Here is a 25,104-nt window from a genome sequence, read left to right on the forward strand (position 1 = left end):
GCCTAAGATGGGACGCGTTTACCTAGAAGATGCCTATTCACTCTTGTTTTGAAGCTACCCGGGTTTTGTATATATTGTCAAAGTCAAAGTCAAATGATTTATTCAAAATAGGTAATTAATAACTCTTTTTGAAAGTCAGATGTTGGATTTCTAAGATATAGTGGTGATAATTATTTCGCAAACTTAAAACTAAAGCTACGAGGGTTCCAAACGCGCCCAGGTCTGAGAAGAGCCCACAACAAACATTGGTAGCGGTAAATTGGTAGGAAACACATATCGTGGAAGAGTATTCCAAACCTTAGCCATGCGTATGAGGAATGGTGATACAAAACGTTTCGTGCGTGTAGATGGGATGTCGACGACATAAGGATGGAAACTCGCCCGACGTCTATTATATTATACGTATTATAAAGTACTAAAACTACGAAAAATATCGAGAACAAGTTTTATTATAATTTAAAAAAAACACGACGGCCCGTGGAATTCTTCTCGAGTGACGCTGGCTATAAATTTTTTTCAAAGCCAGCGTCAATTGAGATGGTGTAAGCATTCCAATGATATTCCATACATCCAAATCTGTCCGAAAAAGTAATAGGTACCATGATTTTTTCTCACTAGATTCCTTACCTACATCATCCCGAGTGACGCTGGCTATAAATTTTTTGAAAAATCCAATATGTAGTGGCACCATTTAAAAATGTGAATTATTTTTACTTTTTAGTTCGTTTTCGGTAGGGTTTTCGTCATGTTTTTAATTTTTTGTCTAAGTCTAGTTAAGGGCGGTATTATTGGACGCGTCCATAAGCCATGCGGATAGTTTGTTTCACGTTCGTGGGTGTCGACACCAAAGTGACGAAACGGGTTTGTGACGGAACGGGTTTGTCTAGCGATGTCGTCACAAATTAATGTGAACACAGGAAGTAAATTAATGTTGACCACCAAGTGTATAAGTCAACTCAAGCCATGGAATTAGGAAGTACTTATAAGTAGGTATTTCCTAATTCCATGACTCAACACAAAGTCAAGATCAGTGACATAGCGTTTCTGAGCTCAGATTTGTCAAAAATGCAGTAATTGCCGCAAATTAGTGGTTGTCAGTGAGGGTCAAGCTTATCTTAATAATGTTAATGTCGTGAGAAGACAGTATAATGTGTGTTTCATTCATTTACTAAGTCGCTGGTGCTTTACTTGGATAACTTTATTAAGTAACTAGCTGCCCCGGCGAACGTCGTACCGCCTAACAGTCGATTCTTTTTCAGGATTTTTATTTATTTTTCTCTCCGTAAGAACCATCCTCGTACTTCAAGGAATATTATAAAAAAAAATTAGCGAAATCGGTTCAGCTGTTTTCGAGATTAGCGATCAGCAACACATTCAGCGATTCATTTTTATATACCTACTCGTGTAGAGAGTTAGAGACTAGCGATTATGCCGACTTTGTCCGCGTGGACTACACAAATTTGAAACCCTTATTTTACTCCCTTTAGGGGTTAATCAACAATTCTGTTTTAGCGGATGTCTACGTTATAAGCTATTTGAATGTCAAATTTCAGCCCGATCAGGCCAGTGGTTTGAGCTGTTAATTCATCTGAGGCTGTGCGTTAATAGATCAGTCAGTCAGTCACCTTTCCTGTTGTCTTATTAGTGGGAGGTCCTTGGTTCGATGCGATGCTAATAAAATAGGCCCCCTGGCCCGCTTTTTGAGAGGGCCGTGGTTGATCGCAACGTATTAACATTTTTCTTCAAAAAAACCGGCCAAGTGCGAGTCAGGCTCGCGCAACGAGGGTTCCGTACTAAAGTCGTATTTTTTCGACATTTTGCACGATAATTCAAAAACTATGATAAATAAAAATAAATAAAAATCTGTTTTAGAATGTTCAGGTGAAGACCTTTCATATGATACCCCACTTGATATAGTTATCTTACTTAGAAAATTTAAAATACTAATTATTAGTTTATGACCACAAATGATTTTATTTTTTTGTGTGATGTAACCACAAATTCACGGTTTTCAGATTTTCCCCCGTAATGTCAGCTATAAGACCTACCTACCTGCCAAATTTTATGATTCTAGGTCAACGGCAAGTACCCTGTAGGTTTCTTGACAGACAGACGGACAGACAGGCAGACAGACAGACAGACAGACAACAAAGTGATCCTATAAGGGTTCCGTTTTTCCTTTTGAGGTACGGAAACCTAAAAATTAGACTTATGTACTAATTAATTATTATTAATGGATTTCCGAGTGGCATGTCGCTTATGTAATGTTGCTCTACATAATGAGTAATGAGTCACAGTAATCGACCCGCGCCGCCGCAGCCGCAGCCGCCGCCGCCGCCGCCGCCGCCGCCACCCGGCGCGCGGCGTGCACTCTGGGAAATACCGCAGAAAAAACCGCGCACTTTATCGTATACCTACCTACGTATATTATTAACTGTATAATGGGCCCGTTTAGAATTATATTAAACTAGCGACCCGCCCCAGCGTCGCATGGGTGCAATGTAGATACTAATGTGGTGTCAGTGAGGAGATTATAGGCGCTGCGGCACAGCTTACGTCTCATTTTGTTGCGCGTTAGTTTTAAATTTAGGATATTTCATATTATTTTAATTTTGTGATATCTCGTAAGATATTATTCTAAATTAAATAATGTTAAGGGCAATTTTGGTCTTAAATATATACAATATACAAATGATTAACTATTTTATTTTGACAAGAACCAATAGTATGTCAGTACACCCTCGAAAGTAAGGCTTTGTTTCAGATCACATTTGAAAACCATAAAATCGATTATGAGCCAACCTTAAAAGATACATGTATGCTATCGTGGACTTTTTGTAGAATTTTTCGCATTATTTCAATTTCTCTAGGGATCTCTAATTTTTTGCGAATTAAACTATACCCATAAACCTTCCTCTTCAATCACTTTATCTATTGGTGAAAACCGCATTAAAATCCATTGCGTAGTTTAAAAGATCTACGCGTTCATACATACATACATACATACAGACAGCGGGAGGCGACTTTATTTTATAGTGGTTTTTTCTGTTCCGTGTTTTATACTATGTAGAGACTAGCTGACCCGGCGAACTTCGTACCGACTAACAGTCGATTCAACACATTTAGCGATTCATTTTTATATATAGAGATAAATTATAGAAATAAATTCCCGCATTCCGAACCAGTGGTAGATGCATCCGACTATTCGTAAGCACTTGTAAAAGTTTATACGAATAAAAAAGATTTTCATTTTCATTTTCATTTTCATTTTCCACATTGTCCCTGCTGGGGATCGAACTCCATAGCTTTATAAGCTTCTGGGTGCGAACTTCGACCACAGCGCTCGCCACTTAGGTCTTTGTAATAGTGGTAAGAAATAAGTTCCAGGTTCAAAGCCCAGCCTCTACTGATTATATAACTATAGATAAGTATTTTGTAAAAACTGGGGCCTCAATAATCTTGCCTATTCTGCCTCTTCAGCATAATAAATTTAAGCCTACTTACTATACGGACTATAGTGTCGTTGGATAAACCGTCAAATTACTTATAGGTATAATACTTAGGAACTCAATTAAAAAAGTATCTTTTTACACATATTACTATACGTACCTATTTTATGTGCCTGTGCCCTGCACGACATACACATTATATGCTCCATTATGTATTTTTGTTTAATAGTGGCTAAAATACCAAGAAACAAAAACGAAACTGTTTTTTTTTTTAATAGATATAGCGAGCAAACGAGCAGGAGGGTCACTGTTGCAAACGCGACATGAAATTCGCCTTTCTTTTCGAACTACAGAACTCTATAACTAATAGAAATGGAATTTGTTCTCTACGAGTATACTTATCTACCTAAGTATTATACCTACTTAATACGGAGAACACCACGTTTTGCAATTTTTGAGCGCCCGCTCATGCAAAAATATTATCTCTATCTCTATACATAAAAATGAATCGCTGAATGTGTTGCTGATCGCAAATCTCGAGAACAGCTGAACTGATTTCGCTAATTCTTTTTTCATAATATTTCTTGAAGTACGGGGATGGTTCTTACGGAGAGAAATTTTTTAAAAATTGCCAAGTTCCCACGGGATTTTTAAAAACTTAATTCCACGCGGACGAAGTCGCGGGCATCAGCTAGTATCTAATAAAAATCAATAAAATCAATACTGACAGGCACCTCCCGTCGCGTTGTGGGCGGTCATTTACGTCAGACGGTTTAAAAGCTCGCAAAAAAAAAATATAGCCATTCGTTTTTTAATTTTATAAAAATTATATTAAAATAAGGAAATACCAGCGAATATTCCATACTTACAGCTGACATTTGCTTAGGGAAACAGGTAAATCGAGTTTTGATGTTTAGATTCATATCGTTTAAATAAAACAACTAAATATGTAATGCCTACCTCGTACCTACTTCGCTTAACTACATATACTACATGTACTATACTGATAAAATAATAAATAACCAATACGTAAATAAACAAGTTTAAATTCGTATTTTAATTATTCATAGTAAGTATTGATCGTTTTATAAACTTTATATTCGGGCATATTTCGACTCGCGAATTAGCGGTGATATAGTAGGGCCGGTTGTTTCAAACCATTGGTCTTCGTAAGATACGTTCGTTAAAATTTAACAGACGTAGAGGAACTTTAACATCTGTTAATTTAAGTGCGTTGGTTCATTGTTCAAAAAACTGTTCGTCATTGTTATTTTGGTTGCGAAACTAACAATAAAAATTAACTTACTTCTCCGTATCCTTTTTTTATTTCATTTTAAGTATATTAAATTATAATATTGCTACTTCGCATTTTAAACACTTTTTCTTTCTTACAAATTCTCTTTCATCTTCAAAAAAACTACCATTATAAGCTTTGAATAAAATTGATTCCATTATAATTTGTAAATAAAATATTCCGTTTGTAAGAAGTATGAAGTTACGAACTGATTTGACGATCACCGCCACCGCCGGTTAACGTAAACGTAACTTTTTAACGAACGTTAGCGCTAATAGATGCTGAATCAACGCTTTTTCTTTACTTACGTTCGTTAGCGCCATATTTAAAGGTTACGTGTCCGTCAAAGTTTGTTGAAACAACCGGCCTTAGTACCTATTTATATAAATTTGTAATGAATACCTATCACTCACGAATAACGATTTAAACTTAATCGCTACAGTATCAGTAAATGTGTGCGCACCTTTATATTCGGAAGTACTATGGCGGTAGAGTTGTTAATCTTCTAGTTTTGAGGTCTGTGACCCAGTTCCTCAATGTGACCGCAAAGTGACTTTTTAACGGCCATTTTATATCTAATTTATATATTTTGTAATTACCTAGGACTTTTTGTGTCCTAACCTTCTGTGGAATTATGAATTTTTCAACAAAAAATAAGGTTTATTTGAACGTTTTAAACATTATGAATACGTGATAATATTATGCATATGTAGCAAAAAAATATAACTTTATTATCTACTTAGCTAAAACAAATAAAAATAAAAATAATAAAAAACACGATTGTTTTTTTTTTCAATAATTTAGCCTGTGTCACTCGGAATGGTGCAAGGTTTCTAACGATACCCCATTCATTTAAATCTGTTCAAGCGTTTAGAATTGGAATATAGAAACGCACATACAAACATGAATCCTGAAAACATTATACTCCTTTTTTGCGCTGTCGTGTAATTAAAAAGAAATGACTTACCAGGTCAAAAAATCCAATACTGTCTTCTTGTTTCTTCTCTTTCTTCACACCCATATCATAAGCTTTTCCTTTGTGATTCACAAATCTTTTGCTCTGTCCCTTCATCACTAATTTTTGAAAAAAAAATCACAAAATTCGCACTAAAAATCCAAACTCCAAGGCATAGCTTCAACTAACCTTTGGAATATCTGCTAATAAATTATGGCATAAAACGTCAATAAATAACTAGTTTTTAGTATTTGTTTTTTTTTATTTAAAAGATCGAGCAATTAAAATAAATATCTCGATTTATATTGAATTTACGTAAAAAGGTTTTTCCGCGCAACGCGTCTTGTTCGCACGCGGCCGCGAATAAAACTGCTAGTTTGAAAAGTTTACATTATAAATATCTCTCGATTTCTTGAACGCGGGAAACCCCTCGGTACGTAAGCCAAGCTTTCTCATAATGTTAATTTGTTTAATTAGGTCCCGCATGCTATGAGGAAAATGAAATGATCGATTTGCAAGTGTAACGCCATGGCAATAAGAAAGCTAAGAGATTATTCAGGTTAAGCGATTCCCCCGCGATTCATAAAATCGGATAATCTCTATATATATAAAAATGAATCGCTGAATGTGTTGCTGATCACAAATCTCCAGATCAGCTGAACCGATTTCGCTAATTCTTTTTTTATAATATTCCTCGAAGTATGAGGACGGTTCTTAGGGAGAGAAAAATTTTAAAAATTTGAATCGACTGTTAGGCGGCACGAAGTTCGCCGGGGCAGCTAGTTCATAATAGATTGTGCAGTTTTAAGATATTATGTGTCAATTTATCAATGGATAATTTATACTAGTTACTTATACAATAAGCTATCTTAGTTTAGCGGTTAAGACCTAGGTATCCTAGTCGTGGGATACGGGGTTCCCGACTGAATTTTGGCCACGGCACGGGCGGGCGGCTTATTTCTGCACAGAGATTATAGAGAGAGACCCTTAGACTATAGAGAATAGGCCGGACCTTCGTTATTTTATAGTCAAAGTCAAAGTCAAAGTCAAATGATTTATTCAAAATAGGTAATTAATAACTCTTTTTGATGGTCAGATGTTGGATTTCTAAGATATAGTGGTGATAATTATTACGCAAACTTAAAACTAAAGCTACGAGGGCTATAAAAGACTAGCTTATGCTCGCGGCTTCGTCCGCGTTGACTACACAAATTTCAAACCTCTATTTTACCCCCTCAGGGGTTAAATTTTCAAAAATTATCATAATCATCATCAACCCGGTGATCTGCTCGTTTGCTCGCTATTTATATAAAAAAACCCATAGCCGGACCCATGTACTGAGTACGGGTCTTCTCTCAGAACAAGAAGGGCTATAGTGCGCCACGCTGCACGCTGGCCAAGTGCGGATTGGCTGACTTCCCACACCTATGAGAACATTATGGAGAACTCTCAGGCATCAGGTTTCCCCAAGATGTTTTCCTTCACCGATAAAGCAAACATGACCAAAATATGATGTACGTAATCGGATAAAATAAATCGGTCAAGTGTGAGTCGGAATCGCACACGTCGGGTTCCGTATCATCGTACAAGATATAGCAAAACGTAAGTACAGTGCGACAAGGCTATCTTGGCGCGTGGCGAAAATCGGAACTAACGTTGCCGTCAAGTGTCCCCTTTGTTCTTGTTTGAATATTATAAGCCTTTGTTCTCCAACAGCGCCCCCCTGTCAATGTCATTCAAGTGCCAAGAGAGCCTTGTCGCACTGTTACTTTTTAATTTTGCATGGCAGTCATTTTTATTCTTTTTATTATTTTGTCGTTACAGCGGCAATAGAAATATAAGCACAATGTGCAACTCTCAACCTATTACGGTTCATGATATATAGTCCGCTCACCGCATTCAAACGGACGGACAGACAGACGGCGGGCGGACGCGACGACTTAGTTATGAGTCCCTTTGGAACCCTTCGGGCTTCGGGTACGGAACCATAAAATTTATACCTACGCGTGATAGATTGATTTTATTCAAGACACGCAATTTTTGCGTACACGGAAGGTATATGGGGGTACCACCTAAGTACTTGATATTAGTCTCTTCTGAGTTCTGACGCATTCGGTTCGCAAACAAAAAGTCCCGGATTAGTTGTTTCCTTGTAAAACGTAATTTATGTTAATTAAGATCTTGTCTGAATACTGATATTTTAAAGGTAAAAGCCAGACAAATGATAGAAACATAGCGGTGCACGGTGGCGCAAGACCGTGGCGTGTGGACTGTGGAAGTCCCTATCAAGAGACCTTAGATGTCCAGCAGTGGACGTCGAATAGGGACTCATTTGCTTTGTTTTCATGAGTATTTTCAAAAAATATAATGATAAAGACTATAGAGCCTGGTGATGGAGATAGAAGGTGGGCACTGGAACTCCTTATCGGCATATGATAGAATAGTCGCGATTGGATTAAAATATAAGTTTCAGTCCTTTGTACATTAAAAAAGCTTTTACTTTAGAAGATGATTAAAAATTTTTTTTTTTCATTTTTAATTAATCATCCTGGACTGAAATTTTTTAGGCAACCCATATGCAATATATTTATTGACATTATTAAATTGAATATAAAATACGTTTCATCCATTAACCAGCTCGGTGAAGGTCGTTCTATAGCGGGATCCTATACTATATAGTAATAGTAGAGTTAAAACGAGATAGATTTATGTGGGAGATATACATCTGTCTCGTAGATATAGATCTCATCCCCCTCGGGAAAACAGAAGGTTGCATAAAATACCTAAAACTGCCAACCTACCTACCTTCCTATTGTGCTATTACAGAGAAATCGAAATAAAACTTATTTGTTATATTTTATTCTCAAAAATCAGTTCCAGTAGGTAAGTATTAAAATCCGTACGTCACTAATTGAAGGTTTCTAAGAAAATGGCGCGACAAACAGACGAGTGGTGACGTCACAGCTAACATTTCCTTCAGTACAGGAAGCATCAAGCAGCAGTTCGAAATAAGTACCTAGATCATCATCATCATCAACCCATGCCGGTCCACTACTGAGCACGGCAGGGTGATTACGTAAAACGTTGCAGTAGCGACAGCAACGCGACAGCAGTAGCAATGCGACAGTTTATTTGCTGTTTTTCTTCTTCTTCTTCTTATTTTGCTTTGTGGCTATTGCTGTCTCTCTCTAGCCGGTCGTTTGACAGCAATGTTCGCGAGATTAACGCCTGTCGCAAGCCTGTCACGAGATACGTAAGCACCGCGCCGGTCTCCTTTCAGAACGATCGAGAAGGGTTTAGGCCATAGTTGGCCAGTTCTGCCACGCTGGCTCAGTGCAGATCGGCAGATTTCAAACACCTTTGAGAACATTTTATGGAGAACTCTCAGACAGGCAGGTTTTCTGACGATGTTTTCCTTCACCGTTAACCCTTAAAGCAAGTGATATTTAATTGCTTAAAACGCACATGACTCGGAAAAGTTAGTGGTGTATGCCCGGGATCGAATGCCCTACCTCCCGAATAGAAGGCGGACGTCTTATCCACTTTGCTATCTAAGCACTACCCTATAATTTTCCTTAATGTTTTGTGCTCCAACAGCGATTTGTTCAACGATTTTTTTTCTTATAATCTAGTATACTTAGGCACTTACCTAGATTGTGGTGTTGGACAGATAAAAGAATCTGTTGTGTTGCAGTGCCTACCTAGTACCTATATCTAATGTTTTTGTGTTAAAACAAACAACTTGTATGCGAATCACACAGTCCGGAAATCATCATAATATTATTGTCAATAAACGACATGTTATACCTATACTAATTTAATTTGCATCTTAATATTATGGATTTTGACTAGCAACCCGCCCCGGCTTCGCACTGGTAGTCTATTTCGCATTACTACCAAAAGTTAGTATTCGCTATTACAAGTTTCGCAAGGATCTCTAATTTTTTGAAAATAAAATATAGCATATGTCACTCAGGAATAATGTAGCTGTCTACTGGTGAAATTTTTTCATAATCGGTTCAGTAGCTCCAGAGATTACTTCTTACAAACAAACTTACAAACTTTACCTCTTTATATTATTAGTTTTATAAATTGCGGTTAACCGCAATCAAATGCTGGTATACCGTATAGATACCTACAATACCCGCTTTGATATGTTTTGAATGTTTGTGTACCAGATACCTAACTGTGAAAGGAAAAACACTGCGTCCATTTCTTGAGAAAAAGCATATTTTATTATTCCAAGTGGGCATGATTTGAATATAAATATTTTGACTCGCTGATTCTCCCTGGTTTCGCACGAATATTAATTACTTGTCTAAGTAACCAGCAAATTTTTTCAAAGACAAGTTTGGCGCTTCTTTTGCTTGTTCTCAGGTGGAAGAAGCGCCGGAACGACCAGCTCTTAGCTTTAAGATGTGATGTGTGGCACAGTTGTATAAATAAACGTCTTTTCTTTCTTTCTTTCATCTTTCTTTAGTCCTTGGTTGTAGGGAGGATCATACGCCGAGTTTCTTGTTGGTTCTTCTCGGTAGGAACGGCATTCCGAACCAGTGGTAAAATTGAACTAGTTGACGATTCAAAAGCACTTGTAAAAGTTTATAAACATAATATATTGTATTCTTTTTTATACGATGCGGTCTAAAGCCAAGAGCCTCAATAGCTCAAAGTCGTACCTACCTACTCCTAGCACAAGCCTGACGCTTAATTGGAGAGGAAAGGGGAATATTAGTCATTTAACATGTAATTTTAATTGTAAAAAAAAGATGAAAGCGGGCTAACTTGAAGGGTTAAGTTTAATTAAACCCCATACAAACTAAAATAACTTGACCAGCGCGAGGGTGGTAGACTATGGCCAAAGTCTTTCTCACTCTGAAGAGACCCGTGCTCTGTAGTGAGTCGGCGATGAGTTGATCATGATCATGATGAACTAAACTAAACTAGTCAGGAATATGACATTTCGGTATAATATTATTATGGACCAAATATCTACTTACCTATTGTATTTAACAACAAATACTGAAAAGTGAAAACAACGATTCATAAAGTAGTTTGTACCTACTGTGCTAAGCTGTGACCAAAACATAATGTACGCGGCAGAAAATAATGTACCTACATCGACCTATAGAATGAGATAGCAGATTTGTAGAGCACCGTCTCTGTCGTAGACACCGACATAACGTCATATAAATATGCGTGACAGAGACAACGCTCTACAAAGCCGAAATGTACATCGGCACATTTCGGCTCCGCGTAGGTACTTACTGTAGTTATGTATCTACGGAACCCTAAAAGAGCGAGGCCCGACTCGCACTTGACGATTTTTGTCTTGTCTTCCTCATGTCTGATTTTGAGAACGATTTTTTACAGACAAACGGACGAACAAACCGAAGGTTCACCCAAGTAGCGGACACCTCTCATCGCACGGTCAACAAATTAATTATGTTATTAAAAGTTTCTGGTTTTTCCTTTTCAACCACAGTTACACATTAATTTTGTGATTCATATTATGAAAAAAAAATGGGAGTATTCCGTGGAACAATTCGCTCATCCAAAATAACAAAGGCATAATTATATTTTTGCAATTTTTCAGGAGAGCAATTTGAAAGTTTGATGTCCAAAATATTAATAGTTAACCAATTCTAATTATTTTATTTTATACTAGCTGCCCCGCTGAACTTCGTACCGCCCAACAGTCGATTCAATTTTTTTAAATTTTTCTCTCCGTAAAAACATGGTAAGAACCATCCTCGTACTTCAAGGAATATTATAAAAAAAGAATTAGCGAAATCGGTTCAGCTGTTCTCGAGATTACATTTAGGGATTCATTCTTATATATTATAGAGATGATTTGCATGCGTTGGTTAATTGCAAACAATAAATCCACATAATGTTTTATATAATTTTGAAAAATTGATATTAAAACACTGATTTTATAAACCTGGCAAACATGACATAATTTTTTATTATGTCATAAGTGCTAAATCAACTAAATAGCAATTATGACAAAAATACCATTTATGAATTCCCTATGTAAATTCCGCACTTCAGTCATTGTTGCACCAAGAAAGCGAAATTTTCTAGTCATAACTGACAATTGCGTCAGCCTAGGTCCTGACAATATTATGTTCTCACTTGGCGGAGGTACCCATAGTAAATCCGCGCAACTGTCAAATACGTCAGTGTAGTTCTTCGAATTGACGTAAAAAGTGCCAATTCGCTAAAGACATTCACTCCCTCTAGCGAAAACTAGTAGACCTACAATTGTGCTAATTTTTCTTCGGATAGAACATCCACTTCAGATACTTATAGACATCAAAAAGTCAAATTCGAGTTTTTGCAATTAAGTAGGTATGTCTTTGTTCCATTGGATGAGCGAATTGTTAAGAATATTGTAACGTATCTACAGTTAGGCATATTTATGAACATTAACGGCAATTACGCACTGCACTTCCGCCATCAGAGTTTTATATCCGTCATCCGCGAGAATACAGTAGCTTTAGTTTTCAGTTCGCGTAATAATTATCACCACTAAATATATCTTATAAATACAACAACCGACTATCAAAAAGAGTAATTTATTACCTATATTTTGAATAAATTATTATTTGAATTTGAATACCAGCGATTATCTACGACATAATATGTCATAAGCTCCCATACAAAAAAAAAATTATATGCTGTCGTCGTTTATCTAAAAAGCACTAAAAAGCGATGTACCTACTGTGAAAAGATGTTTAGAGTTGTCCACAAAAAACGTGGGAATTTTCAAAAAAAAATTACCTACTAAAAATGCTATGTATAGGAACTAGGACCGAGGTTTTAGTTTGATCCTACTACGAACGTAGCAAACGTTTTTAGAAACATCAGTTTTTGAAACTAACCACGAATAATTAAAAACTAAGCACTTTTTGCAGTTACATAACCGCTTTTTAGAAAAAGAATGGTGTAGCGAAGGAATAAAAGAAAAATTAATAAGTTTTTAGACGTGTTTACTGTTTATTTTTTAAAATATTTTATTTTTTATCCATAGCCTCTTTAAAGGCGGCGGCGGCAGCGCCGGTCGCAGCGGCGGCTGCGGACGCCATCGCCGCTAGAAATTTCTGCCCCTGAAATATATATTAGGTATTACATAGAAATTTTTTATGGTTCCGTACCTCCAAAGAGCCACCGAGCAAGTACCGAACGGGCGTCCTCCCGTGTTTCGGCCCATACTTATAACCGCGATCTTGGTGGGGCCATGGGAGGTGGTGAGTTCCGTATTGCAGGAAGAAAAAGGAACCCTTATATAGACATCATATCATTTGTCTATCTAAGCGAGCAACTCATTGTCGAGAAGGTACCTATAGACTATAGGCATAGGTACGTATAATAGTATTGTATAGAAGCAGGCGTTATTTTGCGGAAATCCATGATATACAATGAACCAGAAACTTAATTTGTTACAATCCGCCGAAACAGATTAAATCTGTATGGTGCAACATGCAGCATGCGATATGCACCGCCCGCCCTCCCACTGCTAAACATGTAGAAAAGCCAACAAGCAATACGCAGCACCACACAAATCCCAAAACACACTCGACGCAGGAGTAGGTACGCTCTCAGGAGATGTAGACCTTACAATGCACAATTGCAAAAAAAAAAATTGTGTTAATTTCTTCAAATTTGGACCAACAAATTCCTGAAAGGCCGGCAACGCATTGGTGGTTCCTCTGGTACTGCAAATGTTCATGGGTGGCGGTAATCACTTAACATCAGGTGACCCGCCTGCTCGTTTGCTTGCCATTTTTATTTCAATATGTTCAAGAAATTGGAAGAAATCAAGCCGACTAGCGACTGAGAGATCTCATCGAAAATGCTTATTCTTTTGAAATCCTACTAATATTATAAAATGTGAATGTGTGGATGTTTGGATGTTTGTTACTCAGTCACGCAAAAACTACTGGACAGATTTGGCTGAAATTTGGAATAAAGATAGATTGTACCCTGGAGAGTGACAAAGGCTACTTTTTATCCCGGAAAATCAAAGAGTTCCCGCGGGATTTTGAAAAACGCAAATCCACGCGGACGAAGTCGCGGGCATCAGCTAGTAAGTATAATAAAATAACCACACTGACACTGCATTAAAGCATCCTAAGTACATCGCACCCATGCGAAGTCGCGTTGGGTCGCTAACTCGCTAGTTAGAAGTAATTTTAATGTTGATGATACCTCGGCCGCGAGTGTGGTGGTCAACTCGTCGACCTTCTTCTTCTGCTCGCCCGCCAGCGTGGTGATGGCCTGCTGGAACTTCTCCAGCTCGACGTTCTGCTTGTCTTTCACGTCGTCGAACAACTTGAGGGCGCTCGCTTCCGTTACCTTTACGCCATCTACGATTTTTGCTACGAGTTTTCAAAATAAATACATACTTAAGTAGGTAGGTACATAATGAAAATTTCGCAATGAACACCTTGTAAATTAAAAAGTAAACAAAGACACTTTATTATATACTTATATTTACTTACACTTTATTATTTACTCAGATTTTAAAATTATTATAAGTATTGATATAAGAGCAGTCAAGTGCGAGTCGGACTTTCACACGAAGGGTTCTGTACCATCGTACAAGATTATATATATATATATATTAATCCAGCGAGCTAGCGAGCATCCCGTATGCGGGATGCTCGCTAGCATATAAACACATTCGACATCAAACGGGATCCTGCAAAAAACTGGACGCCGCGCCGTGTGAAAGGGGCGTTAGGGTACGTAGGCTAAAGCTAAATACAATAGCCGCGCCTCGCTGCCAGTCTACTACGTCGATGTGCGCCAACCATCGATGTATACACTTACAATCTTTCATCCAGCTGACGAGGTTATCGACATTATTTTGGCCATCTTTTTTCAACTGGTTAAAGGTGTCTTCCATTCTTAATCCTATATTAAGTTTAGCTGCATAATATATTTACAGAAATGAAGGTCGTTAAAAAGAAAATAGTAAAGTAAAAATAAATGTATATTGAAAAATCGTTTGCTTTTATCTAAATTTTATCATGGTTTTATCACTTCGTTGATTTGACATGGATTTGACCATTCGTAGTAGTACTTCCAAATCATAAATTCTTTGCCATTGACCAAGACTTGACAAATGTTTGACAATTAAGTAGTACTACTATTTGACAATTCAAAAAATAATTCGTCAATTAGTCAAACGTAGCCTACTTAGAAATTCTTTGGTCAATGGTCAAATCTTGGTCAAATTCTATATGGCTATGACCACCGTGGCTATGACCATATGGGCTATTGCTATGACCCAGGCGATACTGATTACTGACCTCAAGACCCAGGCGATACTGACCTCAAGAAAAGTCTACATCCATGATCCATGCCTCTAATAATGACACTAGTCTTGCTATTGCAGATTTTTGAAGCAACTTGATTTTGGCTATTTTGGCGCTGATAGTTAGATGAAAATATTATATAGGTATACATTATAGTAAGTAGGTTGTACCTATCTAGATTTTGTAGGCGCTCTTTATAATTATCAAACAGCGGCATCTAGCGGAATGATTATGCATAATGCAGCGGCATCTAGCGGAATAACTTAACATAATCTCGTCACCACCAAGCGTGTGTAGCTTTGCGCTGACGTAGTTTTAAACTACTCCGCGAGATGTCGCTGTAGCGTATTTCGCTATAATTAAACGACGCTACGAAGATTGTTTTGCGAAACATGACTACAGCTGGAACATGAAGCAGTGTTTCCATATGTAAATTGAGAATTACCGTGTTCAAGGGTTAAAATTACGGTGTTTCTAGATTAAATTACGGTGGATTAGCTAAAAGAATACCGTGTAAATTACCGTGTCATTTTTAAAAGAAAAAACGTCACGAATTAGCTTTTTAATCAGCTATTAATATTATTCTGAATCTGACTCTCCTAGCATAGCAATATCTTTTTCATATACGGATTTATTCATATTAATATTTTGTTAAATCTCATTAGTTTTACATTTTACTCCTTCCTAATTGCTTGAATAGGGACGAAATACTACTATTACGCAGTATATTATGAATTTTTAACGTGATTTTGTATTACGGTGACACGGTCAAGGTAATGGCCATATTACCTTGACGGTAGATTAGGGCTGAATTACGGTGCATCTACGGTAATTACCGTGTACATGGAAACACTGCGATGAAGAGATGTGGCGCGGCGGCCTGAGCGTGAGGCGGACGATGGTGGAAGCCGTCAGTCCTCGATGATCGTTCATCCCTCTCCCTAGGAGAGGGACGTGGGTCGCCGTCGCTTTCTGAGTGGCTATTTGAACCCTTTTTAAAATTATTATGCTATAATACAAAAATTTAATAAGTACGGATATTTATGTAATTTTATTTTAAACTGTTATTCATTATTGTAAAATGTAAAGAACAATAAATTATTGTAATAATGATTGCAGATAATAAAATGTATTACTAGTAGCTATTAAAAAATAATGTAGCCAGACTACAATAAATTGGTATTGAGTATCTTATCTATCAGGACAGGCTGAAAGATGAATTTTCTGAACTAGTGGACTGCGGAGCCCAACACTTTTGTTAATTTTGTTTGTAGTAGGTAGTAGGTACGGTACCTACGTATTTAAGATCGGTACATAAAAGTGAGCACAAATTGATTTTTTTTTATTTAGGCACTCACATAAACTATACCTACTTATTTTTAATTCTTAAAATAATCGTACAATTAATGTTCTCTTCTTCGGCACTGAAAACCGTTATTTTAAGGATATTTCTATTTCGCTCAAGATAACACTTTTTAGTATTGTTAAAATCGTTAGTAATCAATACTTATTGAGTAATTGACTGTACTAAGTAAAAATATGGAAATTCTTACTTAGCAAGCTCAAGTTAGGCTTTACAGGGCATCCTCATTGCTCAACCTGCCCTGCGTGGCTTTGGCCCTACTATTTTGTATCTGGTCATATAAACATTTCTACTTTCGTGACGAAAATCTTCTACATTTCATTGATTCAATTCTTCCAACGTAATCTCGTCTATAATAACTTGATTGACATCTCTAAAACGCGCCAAAAATACATCAACATCTTGTTTAGAATGCCTCGAAAGTATCCCTATGAGTTGAACGAATTCCACTAGACTTAACTCTTCTTTATTAGGACACAGTCTTTCGTAGGATAGTGTGAAAAATTCCCTAGAAATGAGGCTGCCGTCTATGATTTTGGAAATCTCGAACCATTTTTGGACTATTTCATACTTCGCGCCGGTACTGCCGCTAGCGCTGCGTAAGGTTGTGTACATTTCTTCTAAATTCATATTATGAAATAAAGTTCTTAAAAGTTAATTTATTTTAAGAAGTAGGTTTAGTTTTGTAATTTGTAAACATTGAAATCGAGTAGGCTTCTCATCATACGTACCTAGGTAATAGTGCGCGCAAAACAAGTAGCTAGTCAAATCTGAATACAACGTACCTAGGTTACCTAGATATAGTACACGCAAACCATTTTCGTTCCGAATGAGCATCCAGGCACAAGATTCCAGTGCGTAGTAGGAGGCCGTTGCAGTAAATTAATAAAACGAAAAAAAAGGCAGTCAATTCTTTTATAATAATATAATACAATGAGTATACAAAAATAAAATATTAATAAAGTAAAGATTAGGGTATATACTATATAGGCAAGGCCTCGTCCGCACTGACAAGTATTTTTGTATTTAAAAAACGCGCGTTTTGAAATAACCTATCAGTGCGGGCTCGGACTGTAAGTAATGGTAGAAACACATTAGATATAGCTCGTGTAGATCTTTTACATTTATAATATCGACGTCACTACGCTGAGCAAATGTGTTTCGACCATTTTTTTATCAGTATAAAGTAAAAAATACCCAGCTAAACCTATTCCAGTCAAATAGGAATTTTCTATCATCGATTGAAAACCGATTGCTTATTCGATTAAAAATCGATAAAGTGGGAATTGCATGCAAATGCAAAAAAATGGAAATTATCTATCCATACTTAATAATTTATAAATGTGAAAGTGGGTCTGTCTGTATGTCTGCTAGCTTTTCACGGCTCAACCGTTCAACTGATTTTCACGAAATTTGGTATAGATATAGCTTACATCCCGGGGAAGGACATGAAAATTTAAGAGTTCCGGGATTTTTAATAACCTAAATCCACGCGGACGAAGTCGCGGGCATCATCTAGTTACTAATAATTCTGCGTTCCAATGTAATCTACAGTACGCGGCCGAAAGGAATGTACATCGACCTTTAGAATGAGATAGCAAATTTGTAGAGCACTGTCTCTGTCGTTGAGACCGACAAAACGTCATAATATAGGTATGAGCGACAGGGACAATTATAGGCCGATGTACATTACTTTCGGCCGTGTACTGTATATCATTTACCTATTTATGTACATACCTAGTCATACGAGCATAATAATTATTATTATCACTTTCGAGTTTTAAATCAGCACAATTACCCTTGAAGCAAATCTCTATATCTTCTATAATAAAAAAATGAATCACTAAATGTGTTGCTGATCGCAAATCTCGAGAACAGCTGAACCAATTTCGCAAATTCCTTTTTTTTAATATTCCTTGAAGTACGAGGATGGTTTTTTTAAATTTTTCTCTCTGTAAGACAGAGAGAAAAATTTAAAAAAATTCCTGAAAAATAATCGACTGTTAGCGAAGTTCGCCGGGACAGCTAGTAATCAATATATTTTTACACTAATTAAAAATTTATATGAGACCAGAATATACCTTTCGTGATTTATAGTTTACATTCGATAAAAAATTATGACTATTTTTACAATTTACATGGTACTTAAAAAGTAGATAATTCGAAAATAAACATAAATAAATGGTTAATAAGTAAATAATTATAAACATCATCAAATTGTGATGATTTATTTTGGTTAATGATTGAAATAAATTTAAAAAAATATATTTAGGTATCGAAATTTCAAAATTATCAATATTAACTTCTTTATTTACACAATTCATTGGTGTTCATTTTCAAACAAATTATAGCCTTCTTTTTATATGTAGGTATAACTATTGTTCAGGTAAACTAAATACAGAACCCGGCACGAAATATTGTACATCGACCTTTAAAAAAGAGATAGCTATTGAGTTCCGTAGAGCATTGTCTCTGTCGTTGAGACCGATAAAACGTCACATACAACGCTCTACGAAGCCGAACTCTTATTCTAAAGGTAGTTGTACAACGTTCCTGTCGGCTACTGTATCTGATGTTTGGTGGAGAGGTCTGTTCGTAGCGCGCTCCACACAGTCGTAGTTTCGCTCTCATTTGAATACTAATCAAATTTTGTACCTGTGGTTTTCCAGATATCCGGTAAAATAATCAGTTTTTAGGTTATACGGTCTCAAGAATTTACATTCAAATCTGTAAACTTGTGTAACTTTAAAACTACAGTGCCACAAGGCTCTCTTGGCACTTGAATGACATTGACAGGGGGGCGCTGTTGGAGAACAAAGGCCTCAATAGCTCAACGGCGCGGACTGAAATCCGAAAGGTCGGCAGTTCAAACCCCACCCGTTGCACTATTGTCGTACCTACTCCTAGCACAAGCTTTACGCTTAGTTGGAGGGGAAACGGGAATATTATTCATGATTAGCATGGCTAATATTCTTTAAAACAAAAAAAAGGCTAAATAATAAAGGCTGAATATTCTAATATTCAAACAAGAAAAAAGGGGACACTTGACGGCAACGTTAGTTCCGATTTTCGCCACGCGCCAAGATATGTTGTCGCACTGTAGTTATTTTTATTTTTATTTTTTTATATCTAATTAGAACGGCAGTGCCACTTACACTAACTAGATGATTAATAATAAATTTAAATACAAATAAAGGTACAAGAAAAAAGACATAAAATACAAAACGATAAAAGATCAAAGAATTTTGAATATGTACGCTGAGAACATTGAATGTTGTTTACGGAAATCTGGCAAACCACAGTTCCTGGAACGAGTCTACAAAATTACATCGAAAATGAGCAAACTACGTTTGTATAGGGCGAGTGACGGACCGACCATCCGTTGAAAGATTATTATTAAACAAATGCTTTGATTAATTCATTATATTTTGCACCTAACTTTTTTATTACTATTAAAATACTGGTAACTAGCCTCAATCATACATTCAAATCACAATACATTTACAATAAATATATTTTCAACAAAATATATTGTTTTAGAACGACACGACATAATAATCGCACATCGATTTAATTTATAAAGAGTGTCATATATCTATAGTCACAATTAAAATATAATCAGGTATATTTTGTACAAATTATAGCAAATGGCAACTAAGTTTACTATTTGTAGGAAATTTTCAATCTTTTACAAGCTTATTTTGATGAAATAATATTAATAGGTACATATTAAACATATTAACCCCAAAATAAATTTAAAAACTACGGATTTCAGCGAAGTGATTAACTCAGTGACTCGATTGCAATCCAATCGCCTCTGATTGGTTGACGCTAATAACAACAATTTATTTTTATGTAACATAGTTTTTGAATTATCATGCAAAATGTCGAAAAAAATCCGACTAGTACGGAACCGTCGTTGCGCGAGCCTTACTCGCACTTGGCCGGATTTTTCTCAACAGATATTTAAATAGCATTAAATAGGGTCATACCACTGGTCCAGAATGCAGAATGACAGTTTTTAAATAAAACATCTCCGTTTATATATAATTATTCGTTACACGCTTATAACTCCCAAAGACTTCAAACTGAGATCACCCGTTGAGGCTGGGCTGGTCGCGCGTCGGCCGCTTGGGGATGAAAGAGACGGTGAGCATGTCATCCTCTTCCCGCAACAGGCAGCCGTCATTAGACTTGCTGCGATGGAATAGTCTGAAATAAACAAGTTTTATACTTTTATACCTTACTTCTTCAAAACTACAAAAATAAATATTGAAAAAATACAAAAATAAATCTTTAAATAAATAAAACTTATTGAAAAAATACAAATACAAATCTTTAAATAAATAAAACTTATTGAAAAAATACAAAAATTAATCTTTAAAATAGCCACACAATGGGGCCAATTCTGTTGTACACAATCTCTTAAGTACCTTGACAGGTCCAAATCTAGTGCTATTCTTTCATGCAGGAAACAATTTGAAACGGACAGAAATGTGGCTAATTGGGTATTTTCCTACTTTTGAATTTGATAAATATTATTACTTTATTATAAACTGGGATAAAAATAATGACGTAGGAACGCTGAAAAAAACATTAAAATCCAACACAAAGATTTACAATGTTACAGGCATTTTAATTTTGGAGTGGGAGGGTCTTCTATCCCTTTCTCGCAAAACGAAAACTTGTATCATGTATGAAACCGCACGAAGCTACTACGGCATTAGTAAGGTGTGACGTCAAAATGCTATATCGCTATCTCTGTCTAATCAGAAATGTTTAAATGCTTATAACTTTTTTGTTATTTGATCGATTTAATTAGTTTTTTTTCAGTTTACGTCATTATTTTTATCCTAGTTTATAATAAAGTAATAAAAAAATTCGAGTCAAAGACCCAATTCCGTTGTGCACAATCTCTAAACTAAATAAAATGGTACGTCTAAATCTATTGCTATCCCTTTCATAATGTTGCCTGCGGAAAAGGATAGCACTAGATTTAGACCTGTAAATTTAGTTTAAAGATTGTGTTCAAGAGAATCGGCCCCAATACCATACCATATTTAGACCTGCCATTTTAGTTTAGGTTAGGGATTTGTGTACAACAGAATTAGCCATATTGGCAATTTTTTTAGAGTTTTGTGCGTTTTAAGCAATTAAATATCACTTGCTTTAACGGTAAAGGAAAACATCGCGAGGAAACCTGCATGCCTAAAGTGTTCTCCATAATGATCACAAAGGTGTATGAAGTCTGCTAATCCGCACTTAGCCAGCGTGGTGGACTATGGTCAAACTATTCTCATTCTGAGAGAACTGAGAGGAGATGCGTACTGCGTGAGCCGGAATAGCCTACGATATTTTCGTAGAAAAAGCTTATTAAGGAAAATTGTGTTGAAAATCTTTCTATAGAGTAGGTATAGACTATAGAGCAAACAATCTTTGAACAAAAGCCGTGATTTTAAACTCATAGATAAAATTTATAAAGAAAATGAAGCGTAATGAAGTAATAACAAAAAACAACCAAAAAAACATAAAAATATTATAAATCAGACAATATACAAACACACCCAACCAATTTAAATAATCCACAAAAACCGACAAACGAAACAAAATCCTATGAAAACAAACAAATATCAAAACAAATAAATTCTTTCATGCAAAAATAGACGTTTTAATTTTTATCCATTCACATAGATGTAGCCCCCGACCTCGTCCGCGTGAATTAAGGGTTTTAAAAATTCCGTGGGAACTCTTTAATTTTCCGGGATAAAAAGTAGCCTATGTCCTTTTCCGGGATGTAAGCTAACTCTGTACCAAATTTCATCAAAATCTGTTTAACTGTTGGGCCGTGAAAAGCTAGCAGACAGACTGACAGACACTTTCACATTTATAATATTAGTAATATGGAAGTATGGATAAGGATTGCAAATCACAACAGATGCTAAAGAAAATGGTGCCAAAAATATGCTACTAGGAATTTGATCAGTAAAAAATTAAAACTCTTATAGAAACTGCAGTTTTTTTTTTAATTTAATAGGCGTGTGTTTATAGTTGTCAGTAAAACACTCACACATGTAAAACCTCCACCGTCAAGACGCACACAAACACAGATATAACACGTATATCAGTATCATTGCATTACCATCACAACTTTAACAGGGTCGACTTGAGCGGGTCGCGCTTGCCGCTAGAGTGGGACACAAATACAGAGTTGCGTGAGTGGGAAAGAGAGCGGTATACTGCTAGTGGGTACTTTAGCATAGTATTTTGACTGAACAGCTGTCATTGATTCGGTAGCAACAAAGTATAACAACTACAATTTGATTTAATTTAATTTATTTTAGTTTTAATTTAATGTTGTTTTTTTTTTTAGATTTAAGTTTATTAATAGTTTAATTACTTCTTTGATATAAATCATTAAATGAATCCATATATTTACAATATTTGATGACTCCGTGTTTAAGATTTCGGCCCTCTGGGGTTTGATCCTGGGGATCCTCCATTTTTTCGTAGTTAGGACTATGTGCGTTTTAACTTTTAAGCATAAAATATTATTTGGTGTAACGGTGAAGGATAATATCACGAAGAATTCTGCATGCATAAGAGTTCTCCATAATGTTCTCACAGGTATGTGAAGTCTACCGATCCACACTGGGCCAGAGTGGTGGACTATAACCAGAACCCTTTTCATTCTGAGAGGAGACCCTTGCTCAGTACTGGGCTATTCGGTGTTCGTTAAAATTATAAAACGGCGAATGCCTAATTTTGTGTTACAGTTGTTGCAATTGGGTATTTTCCTACTTTTGAATTTGATAAATATTATTACTTTATAAACAAGGATAAAAATAATGACGTACGCTGAAAAAATATTAAAATCCAACAAAGATTTACAAAGTTACAGGCTTTTTAATTTGGAGTGGGAGGGTCTTCTATCCCTTTCTCGCAAAACGAAATTTGTATGAAACCGCACAAAGCTACTATGGCACTAGTAAGGTGTGACGTCAAAATGCTATATCGCTATCTCAGTCTAATCAGAAATATTTAAATGCATATAACTTTTTCGTTATTTGATCGATTTAATTAGTTTTTTCAGTTTACGTCATTATTTTTACCCTAGTCTAAATATATAAAAGCAAAAGGTGACTGACTGACTGATCTATCAACGCACAGCTCAAACTACTGGACGGATCGGGCTGAAATTTGGCATGCGGATAGCTATTATGACGTAGGCATCCGCTAAGAAAGGATTTTTGAAAATTCAACCCCTAAGGGGGTGAAATTGGGGTTTGTAATTTGTGTAGTCCACGCGGACGAATTCGCGAGCATAAGCTAGTTTATAATAAAGTAATAAAAAAATTAGAGTCAAATACCTAATTCACGAAGGCGAGTGAACTTTACTTGTGGTTACGTCGTATACACGGACATTGCGTAAGTGTGCGTGCGTGTCGGACCAATCAGTCGCGAGCAAGCGCACACATTTACATCACCTTACTTATATCGATACGACTAAACACGAGCACGAGCCACTCGCCTTCGTGAAATACAAAACTATAGATACGAGCAGTTTATCAGCACGTTGAAGTTTAAGAAAATCTTGTTCAAGCGCAAGTTATGCGCAAGTGTTAATAAATAAAAGGAAAAAGCTGACTGACTGATCTATCAACGCACACCCCAAACCACTGGACGGATCGGACTGAAATTTGGCATGCAGAAGACCCTCCCACTCCAAAATTAAAATGCTTGTAACTTTGTATATCTTTGTTGGATTTTAATATCTTTTTCAGCGTACATCATTATTTTTACTCTAGTCTTCTTCTTCTTCTAAATATATAAAAGGAAAAGGTGACTGACTGACTGATCTATCAACGCACAGCTCAAACCACTGGACGGATCGGACTGAAATTTGGCATGCAGATAGCTATTATGACGTAGGCATCCGCTAAGAAAGGATTTTTTAAAATTCAACTCCTAAGGGAGTGAAATAGGGTTTTGAAATTTTGTAGTCCACGCGGACGAAGTCGCGAGCATAAGCTAGTTTATAATAAAGTAATACTATTTATCAAATTCAAAAGTAGGCAAATACCCAATTGTAGCAGGTCAAACCCTAAGTGAGGAGATAATGCGATAGCTATGTGAGAAATCTCATAAAACAACATGAATACATACTTGGCGAGAGCCGTGCCCCTGTCCACAGGGTCCACCTTCTCGTCCAGGCCTCGGTGCACAGACACGGAGTCCAGCTCCTCCAGGTGGATGGACTGCAGGTATTCCGTCGTGCGCAGCTGTTCCGGGGACGGTTTGTTGAATCTGCGGAGGAAAAGGCTTATATTACGACAACCTGCTTTCGTCGTAACGTCATTATCTCCCTACGAAAGGGAGCTAATTAATCAGTTTGTAATGAGACTTAATAGATTTAACGTGCTAATTCCTTATTACATTTTGCTTTACTTTACTGCCTTTTAAAGTCATAACATCATTGTACCTAAATCTTTTGTACTAGCCAGTTGTTAACGTTTATGCTATGTGTCCTTTAGTTATAAATCCTTGTGTATGTAAATACTTGTGTATGTGTAAATGTTGTTGGTTAGTCAAATAAAAAAAAAAATAAAAAAAATATTAAATACTATGGGCCTCATAAGAAATCTCAGCGTGCTGGAATGGCGACCTCGCAACGGAAGACGCAGCGTTGAGAGACCCCCCTAGGTGGACGGACGACGTCAGAC

The 25,104-nt window shown here is 36.4% G+C and overlaps 3 protein-coding genes and 1 non-coding gene across 7 annotated transcripts in view; 1 reads left to right on the forward strand and 3 right to left on the reverse strand.

Annotated features, from left to right (window-relative positions):
• The window catches only part of LOC117985486 (multidrug resistance protein homolog 49-like), a 47,970-nt gene extending 41,918 nt beyond the window's left edge, over positions 1 to 6,052 (reverse strand). The window contains exon 1 of the mRNA XM_034972227.2: positions 5,711 to 6,052. Within this exon, the coding sequence (XP_034828118.1) occupies positions 5,711 to 5,815 (105 nt within the window). The 5' untranslated portion in view covers positions 5,816 to 6,052. The remainder of the gene's footprint in view (positions 1 to 5,710) is intronic.
• A 6,662-nt stretch (positions 6,053 to 12,714) lies between these two features.
• LOC117985169 (uncharacterized) lies at positions 12,715 to 14,609 on the reverse strand. Its single transcript, XM_034971861.2, has 3 exons — positions 14,534 to 14,609; positions 13,910 to 14,079; positions 12,715 to 12,807 (listed from the first exon to the last, which is right to left on the reverse strand). The coding sequence occupies exons 1-3, from the start codon at positions 14,607 to 14,609 to the stop codon at positions 12,715 to 12,717; spliced, it is 339 nt and encodes a 112-aa protein (XP_034827752.2).
• Positions 14,610 to 15,818: 1,209 nt separating this feature from the next.
• LOC117985656 (small nucleolar RNA U3) lies at positions 15,819 to 16,002 on the forward strand. Its single transcript, XR_004674021.1, has one exon. It is a non-coding gene; the product is annotated as a small nucleolar RNA U3 (small nucleolar RNA).
• A 1,283-nt stretch (positions 16,003 to 17,285) lies between these two features.
• The window catches only part of ATP7 (copper-transporting ATPase 1), a 60,716-nt gene continuing 52,897 nt past the window's right edge, over positions 17,286 to 25,104 (reverse strand). For 3 of the 4 annotated variants that reach the window (XM_034972228.2, XM_069500825.1, XM_069500826.1), the window contains 2 exons: positions 24,548 to 24,688; positions 17,286 to 20,596 (listed from right to left, as the gene is read on the reverse strand). In XM_034972228.2, coding sequence (XP_034828119.1) covers positions 20,479 to 20,596; positions 24,548 to 24,688 — 259 coding nt within the window. In that variant the 3' untranslated portion in view covers positions 17,286 to 20,478. Of the gene's footprint in view, positions 20,597 to 22,523; positions 22,569 to 24,547; positions 24,689 to 25,104 lie in introns of all 4 variants that reach the window. The other variant, XM_069500827.1, reaches the window with a different exon arrangement.

Source organism: Maniola hyperantus, chromosome 9 (genome assembly GCF_902806685.2).
Source record: "Maniola hyperantus chromosome 9, iAphHyp1.2, whole genome shotgun sequence".
Classification (NCBI taxonomy): domain Eukaryota; kingdom Metazoa; phylum Arthropoda; class Insecta; order Lepidoptera; family Nymphalidae; genus Maniola; species Maniola hyperantus.

Bases quoted from the DNA above. Each gene is read 5' to 3' on its own strand.
- LOC117985169 (XM_034971861.2), bottom strand. From the start codon at position 14,609: ATGGAAGACACCTTTAACCAGTTGAAAAAAGATGGCCAAAATAATGTC. The intron at 14,080-14,533 runs GTAAGTGTATAC...GAAAACTCGTAG, and splicing joins CGTCAGCTGGATGAAAGATT to CAAAAATCGTAGATGGCGTA. The intron at 12,808-13,909 runs GTATCATCAACA...TATATATTTCAG, and splicing joins CCACCACACTCGCGGCCGAG to GGGCAGAAATTTCTAGCGGC.